The sequence below is a fragment of the Ostrea edulis genome, chromosome 5 (assembly GCF_947568905.1).
Source record: "Ostrea edulis chromosome 5, xbOstEdul1.1, whole genome shotgun sequence".
NCBI classification, from domain to species: domain Eukaryota; kingdom Metazoa; phylum Mollusca; class Bivalvia; order Ostreida; family Ostreidae; genus Ostrea; species Ostrea edulis.
Window position 1 is genome coordinate 72,825,742 of NC_079168.1, and position 7,578 is coordinate 72,833,319.

General features: G+C 34.9%; 1 protein-coding gene and 1 long non-coding RNA gene across 10 annotated transcripts in view; one reads left to right on the plus strand and one right to left on the minus strand.

Annotated features, from left to right (window-relative positions):
- Positions 1-7,578, plus strand: part of LOC125650318 (uncharacterized) — a 33,093-nt gene that overhangs the window by 18,536 nt on the left and 6,979 nt on the right. For 4 of the 9 annotated variants that reach the window (XM_048878496.2, XM_056165454.1, XM_048878499.2 and 1 more), the window contains 2 exons: positions 6,420-6,747; positions 6,839-7,025. In XM_048878496.2, the coding sequence (XP_048734453.1) occupies positions 6,423-6,747; positions 6,839-7,025 (512 nt within the window). In that variant the 5' untranslated portion in view covers positions 6,420-6,422. Of the gene's footprint in view, positions 1-935; positions 1,524-3,323; positions 3,414-6,187; positions 6,310-6,419; positions 6,748-6,838; positions 7,026-7,578 lie in introns of those variants that run through there. The other 5 variants (XM_048878494.2, XM_048878500.2, XM_056165453.1 and 2 more) reach the window with 5 other exon arrangements.
- On the minus strand, positions 1,096-2,201 carry LOC130054754 (uncharacterized). The gene is made up of 2 exons (XR_008803068.1): positions 1,599-2,201; positions 1,096-1,508 (listed from the first exon to the last, which is right to left on the minus strand). It is a non-coding gene; the product is annotated as an uncharacterized LOC130054754 (long non-coding RNA).

The window sequence follows — 7,578 nt, forward strand, 5'->3', positions numbered from 1 at the left end:
GTTTCTAGTAATCTAACGTTATCGTTGAAGCTGAAATATCCGTCACTGTAACTTCAATGCTCGAGAAACTCCACTCGCACTTTCATTTCATTAATAGATTCTAACAAAGCAACTTTTTGTTCCGCAAACTGTGCACTCTCAAAGAAAAAAATGAAAAGTGTTTTCAGATGCTTTCATATCATAAAAACATTATTTAGATGCAGATTTGTGCACTGTTTGTATCTTATTGCCCCCTATGGTTCTGCTTTAACTCGATAGATAGATATCTACATCTATGCATCATTATCAAGAAACAGGGAGTTGTAGGCTAGTTAATGAAGGCAAGATACTTTCAGTAAGTTAACCTTAATATAAAATTACATAATTTTTGTATGTTTGCAACAGGGCGTATTCTTGTTTGTGATAACGTCACGTGATCTCCTTGCTTTTAAAAAGGCAATGTCAAAATATTTGGTGTTGCTGTTGTCAAACTCTCAGATTGAATATTTCTGGTAGGGGGTAGGCAAATATGGATTGGCAAGTTTTTTTTATTCAGTTCATTTTTTATATTTGTAAATACATACAACACATGTATGCAGCCACATATTTGTCACCGTTGTGAAAGCTAATGTATCTGAGGAATAAGTTTATCACCAATCACCATTACAATATTCAATTTCATAAATCCTACAAAAATAATCATACATACAATGTACATAATGTAGTTCTTAATTACTCATTTTTGTATAGTCTTTATTTGTTTCTGTATTTCAATTACCAGGCAATTTTGACTGTTTATCAGAATTTAATTTTATTTCAAAGTTGTGTGGTCAGTTCTGAACCAATTAAGGACCACTTCTTTTTAAAAATCAATGCTTGGGGTTTAGCACAAATTCCAAGTGAAACCCAATCGCCCACAGCTGTTTAATGTTTGATTTACAGTCTCCTTTAAATATAATTTGGCCCGTTTTGATGCTGGATGTTTTAAAAACTCTTGGAATGCGGAGATGAATTCTTTTTAGTTTACCAATGTAAATCCGTTATATTTTTAGTGAATTTTAGTGTCTTTCTTCATATTCATGAATTACAGCCTACCTATAAAACACATGTAAAGTGTTTATCATGCTCATAAATTATACCAAACTTGCTGGCAAAGAATTTTATTTATAACCTTGCTTATGGAGACAAAGGTTGTTTCATCAACTATCACTGCAGAACTTTTACAGTAAATAGCCGGCTTGTTTGATAACATCACCACATTATACAGAATTTTTACCAGGAATCCTTAACCTGTTAGATGACACAAAATTTCATTTTCCACCTTTGGTGTTCTGGAATTGTATTCAAACAGTAAGCAGTCATCAATTGTTTTTGATATTCCCTTTCTCCTCTGCATCGCGTCCACTCGTACAGAAATCGCACTATGTTTGGAGAAGACTAATTGTTATTGTCGTTAGCCCGACCCCTTTATCCAGATGTGAGGTGCGTAACCTCTATCACTAATAAGCCTCCTGCTTGTTCGGTAGAACCTTCAAACAGACAAGGTAAGATCGTCTATTGATACTATAATTTACTAGCCGTTCTAAATCGAGGATTTTAATCAAATCTGAAATAAATACCTTTTTCTGACAATGGTTCCATGGTCGAATGGAAACAGAAAGCCCATCTAGTGTCATCAAACTTTGAAAAAATGTTTGAAAGTTTTACATCATTGTTGTCATTTTGAGTTGATATTGTTTCCAAAAATTAGTAGTTTTTTAGGCATTGTACATTGACCCTCTCTAAATGCTATGTATTATGTACGATCTGGGCGTTAGTGTATGTAAACAAACTTCCGCAGACTGCACAAATTAAGTAGATAATGTATACCATAATAAACCATCAGACAGCCTGCTTATTGCCACATTCTGGCATTTATCAATTGTATACAGTCTAATAATACAGAGCAACGGTGTGTTAAAATAAATACAAATGTAGTTTGATATAGACGCGTCCGATAATTACACGTAGATAGCCTAACGGAGAACATTCGATCGATATCAATATGTACACCCAATAAAATATATAAAAATAAAAATAAAACCGGTCCAACTACAGTCTGCAGCATAAATGACAATAATAAGATGTTGTCCAGTGTGAACTCGGAATAGAAAAGAAATACCTCATTAAACAGCTGTTGGGGATGGAACTGAACAGGATCAGATACATGAATGTACAATGTATCTTCGGTATTCGTAATTCTAAACTATAGATAACAGTGCAGAAGCTATAAAGTTCGATGTCGTGCGGAATCAGCAATTTATTTTAAAAAGCGCTAATACATAGCTCAATCAAAACCAAAAACGTATCAGAAGGATGTTTCATTAAAAGATACATAGATTTTGAACATATTGAAAAATCTTTAATGAAGGGTTGTTTTTATACAGAAAACATGTTATACCTGTATTGATTTATCTATTTACATCGATTAAAAGACAGGAAAAAATATGACATAGACAAAACCTAACAACATAGACCTCCGCATAAACAATAAAAATGGAGGATTTTCATGTCATAATAAAAATATGTCGTCGAATGATAGTGTAGACTGTTTATAAGTCTGCTCTCCAATATTTTTCATCCTAAACACTAAAATCACATACTAAACTACCGGTAATTCTTTCTTCATCGCGAGCACTGTATTCCTCATGAGGGAAGAAACTAGTTGATTATATCCAATCGGCGTTGTAATACCTTGATTATATATATACTCTCTATTTTGTATTGCATATAGGAGTTTATATATATATATATATATATATATATATATATATATATATATATTCACATCGTGAGGTTTGCTTTCCGGTATTAAAATGAACTCATCTTTCAAATTCTGTTTTGAAAATACTCAACATTCCCAAGAATGCGTAAGATTTATTTCAAGATAAGATTTCGCTTTATTTCATTTTGAAATGTGCAGCTGTAGATTTAAGTAGTGTGCAATGCATTAATGTTTCACCATTTTTTAAAATTCTCCCCAATCTCTAATCAATGCACCATAGTTACATTATATCTTAAACTTAGACAATTTTGTTCCTGTATATTCAATGAAATCGCGAAGATCATACAATTTCTTGGAATCGTTATATATCGTGATGATGGGTCTACCACTACTTAGATCGTGTTTGCTAGAATCTCATGTAAAATTCACATTTCCTTCGCGGGAATCTGCTCACTGTGTACCGACACTGAATGTAGATACATATACCTCCCGCAGCATGATGAGAAACTAGGTTTTTCGTTTATTAAAACAAATTCTTTTTATTCTTCTTCTTTTTAATGAATGCTAACCTATTGTCCAGTAATTTTACAGATAAAAAGCTTCAATTATCAGAAAATAGCATCTCAAAAGGAAACATACCCTTCTGACTAAAGAGCCTCTTTCAGAAAATGTAAGTTGTGTTTGTCGAAGGTCACTGTACGTTGAATTGTTTTAGTAGTGTTTACATTTGTATATCATTATTGTACTTCGCGGGTAACTAACGCATCGTATTGACCTAAATAAAATTCAACAATTGTTTTATCATATGACTGAATAATTAAAAACAATTGTTGAATAAAAACATCGAAACCGAGTCCCGTGGAAATCTGGGTTAGAATAGGTCCTCAGTACCACTGCTTGTCGTACGAGGCGACTAAATGGGGCGGTCCTTTAGTTGAGACCACAAAAACCGAGGCCTCGTGTCACAGCAGGTGTGGCACGATAAAGATCCCTCCCTGAGCAGAGGCCGTGAGCGCCGAGCATAGGCTTAAATTTTGCAACCCTTCACCGGCACTGATGACGTCTCCATATGAATGCAATTTTTTTAAAATTTATAATTCTATTCACAAAAAGTGAAAGGGATTGGGCAGCAGGCATAGCCTATTTTAGCCCTTTCCCAAAAATTTTCGAGAGGGATGTTAAACAATATGCAAGCAATCGAAACCGACTACTAGAGTATACCTAGTCGGCCATCTTTGTCTACAGTTAGTGCAAAACTTCAGTCCAAAGTGATTAGAGAGGTTAGTTTTCGTTGAGTAACCAAAGATTAAAAACATCGTATCAATTTGTGAATTCCAAATTTATTTTTGGTTCAATGTTGGAATTTTTAATCAGATGTTATATTCACCAAGAAGACACGAAAGTGAAAATAACGTTGTTCTGTTTTCTAGTTCGTTGGATTTTAGTCAACCAGAAAGGTCGAAATTATTCATTATATAAAAAATGTCGTATAGGAGTTAATAATAGAATATCAACTTAGTTCTTGACAGGTACTATGTGCATAAAAAATATCGAAATTCCCAATGTTCTTGAAATGAAAATTGAGTAATCGATCAGCATAACACACACGAACCCTCCCCCCCCCCCCCCCCAACCGGATAAATAAAATTTTTAATTTTACTGTACATTGGTATCCACATTCGTTATCGGTGAACATGCATTGAGGATACGAATGTGTACTTGGCAGATACTCGTGATGAATGGGAGTATGATGCTACGATAGAAGTTACGATGAAACCGTCGCACTCCTAAAGGACGGCGTGTATGGAGCGAATGCACAATAAATCGTCGTTGCATCTTTTTATCATATTTTACGAAAAACGGAACTTATTACAAAGTCACAATTTACAAGTCACAAGATTCAAAATCCAAAATCAGTGATAGATTTTAAACTTCTGAAGACTTTTAAACATCTTATGTTACCGTAAATAGATCGACAGAAATCGTGAATCGTTTAATGAGATTTTTTTAAAATAAAATTTTGGTAAAGTTATTTTTAGAATACACAAAACGCCCCCTACTATGCATGAGTATGCTACTCAAGCACGATAAAAACAAATTCAACCATCTTGAATTCAGGCTAATTATGTGAACAAGTCCCTGGAGTAAATTTGTGGGTTCTGGAATCTGGATTCGGTTTTTAGATTCAAAATGCCGATTCGGTTTCGTTGTAATGGTACGCCGATCCCCACGAAACTACATGATACTAATATGTTGTGTAATACATTTGTACTTAACACTTGTTACCTAGACAAGATTCGAGACATTCTATTTTTAGAACAATGTTTGTCATTTCAATGTAAAGATTACGAAATCCTATTTATTTCAGTGGTAAAAATTAAAAGAAAGCTCTGGATATGAATACACTGAAAAATTCGTTGGGAATCATTAAGAATTCTATAAGATCTGGGGATTTTGGATTGAACAGTCGATTTGTGACAGTCTGCATTCTCGTGTGGGAATTCAGCTCGGCATTAAACCAGCATCGGACAGACAGTGTACACCTATCGTAAATTAGTAGTTTGTTATTGGTATATTTTTCTTTCAATAATTGTAAATAAATTGTTTACAGTCTTTGAATATTTTTGTGACTGATTTCTGCTGAGTTTATCTAGGGTTTATTCTGACCCTTAACAAGTGTAACGCCTTTCACCATGAAAAGATGGAGGGTGAAACCATCGGAGGCAAAGGGCGATAAACAAAACATACGTGTACACGATCGCTTCATTAGTTGGGGGACTATGTAGTACTTTTTTTTATCAGCTAGACGTGTATTTGCCCTATAGCATTATAAAGGGTACTATAACGTACTATAATCGGAAGTTTGGTCTCTCTCATCGTTTGCAATTTAATACAGTAGAAACGGGATTTCATATACTAACACACATATTGAACAATTTTCAAGTGAAATCATCAACCCTGTGATGACTAAAGAATTCCCGTAGATGAGTATATTGTACCTACTAACGAAGTTGCCAATGTTCTTCATCTCTGAAAATAAATCAATATAATCGTTAACTGTGTGCGATTTTGTTAGCAAACATCAGGTCAAATTTCTTCTTCTCTATAAGCATCAATGCCGCCCGATCTCTAGACCTATATTCTAATCATGAATTGATCTGCCGTCCTCATTCATTCTGCACACGAAAACCCCAGTGTGCATTATTTCCCGACCTTGCGATCTAATGAAAGAAAAGAAAACCCTCTGTCCTAAGACTTCAATCTTGAACCAAGCATGATATTATCATTTTTATGTAATTGTCCACTTAAGCTTTTAATTCTTTAATAGACATCTGGATATACATATGTATTTTTTAATGCAGGATTTCAATATATGGACGGAATTAACATTATTTCGTTATAGAATAGTAAACACGTCTGTCTTACCTGTCGAGCAGTGACCCAGCTAATTCAGTTCCTGGTTCTAACATGTCATTCTTCACAAGAATAATGATTATGTAGGATTAAAATAAACCAGAGAGGGGCTACGTGTCGACAGTTTCCGTTTTTCATGCATTTTACTTCATGTATGAAATTTTATAGATCGCCAGACGAAATTACATCGCATTGGACGGTTGGTGGTGGTATAGATAGAATCACTAAAATATTTTGAATTAAGAATTTACTTTCATTGCAGGAAATGACTATATATGTCATTATCAGCATGGCTACCCTATTCCTGACGGACAGGGCATGCGCAATGACTACCGAGTACAGTGTGATGCTTGATGCCGGAAGTAGTAGTACTAAACTCAGGGTGTATTCATGGCCTGAGCGAAGGTCCACTTCATCAACATTTTTCATCACAGAAAAACACTACAAAAGAATAAAGCCAGCGTTGAGTTCATTTCAGGATAGCTTAGAATCACTTCCGGATTACATTCGGAATTTGACCTCGATTGCCGAGTCGCAAGTGCCTTTCCATTGTCATAACAAAACTCATATTTATCTCCTTGCAACTGCAGGTAATCATTTTGATGTAAAAATATTTCTTTATCATGCAGTTAACTTTAACTTAATTCTTAGATTGGTTTATATTTCATAATTGTATTCTAGGTCTTCGATTCTTGAAAGAGGAAAAGGCTAGGAATTTGATGGATACTGTTCGAAATGTGTTGTCTGACAAAAGAAACCACAATTTCATATACAGCGAAAGAAGCGTCCGAATTCTCTCTGGTGAGGAGGAAGGTGTGTTCGCTTGGATTACCGCAAACTACCATATTGGATTCTTCTCTTCTAATCAGTAAGATACAATTTTACTCTTCATCAGTTCAGAATTTCAAGTAGAGTCAAAATGACATAGATAAACGCTTCCGATAGACACATTAACTGCACGGTTGAAACTGTGTTCAATTGTCCATGGCAATCATGTTATTTATCGCAGTAATTTGGTGTCAGTTTTATTTCCTAACGTTTTCTTCATCCACCAGACAACTTGAGAAGTAAAACTTAAGGTAACAATTTCAGGCCTGTGGGAGGCATTTTGAGATTGAGGATGCAAAGGTATTCCTATTAAGGGTACACAATAGGATTGTCATCTTATGGTCCTCTCGTCACCGTGTGTATCACTGAGTGTGCATAGTTCGATCATCAACTTTAGTAACTGGAGTTGAACCGAGTTATGATCGAACTGCCTTTGGTCGAAAGGGAAGGGGTATCAATGCACTTGTCTGGTCTACCACACAGCAACCTATGCTTACAGAATGTTGAACTTTAGAAACCATACACTGTACATGCGCACTGAATATCTGGAAGCAAGCCAGGCATGCGCAATGAAGTTTTGGAAGTCAACTGGA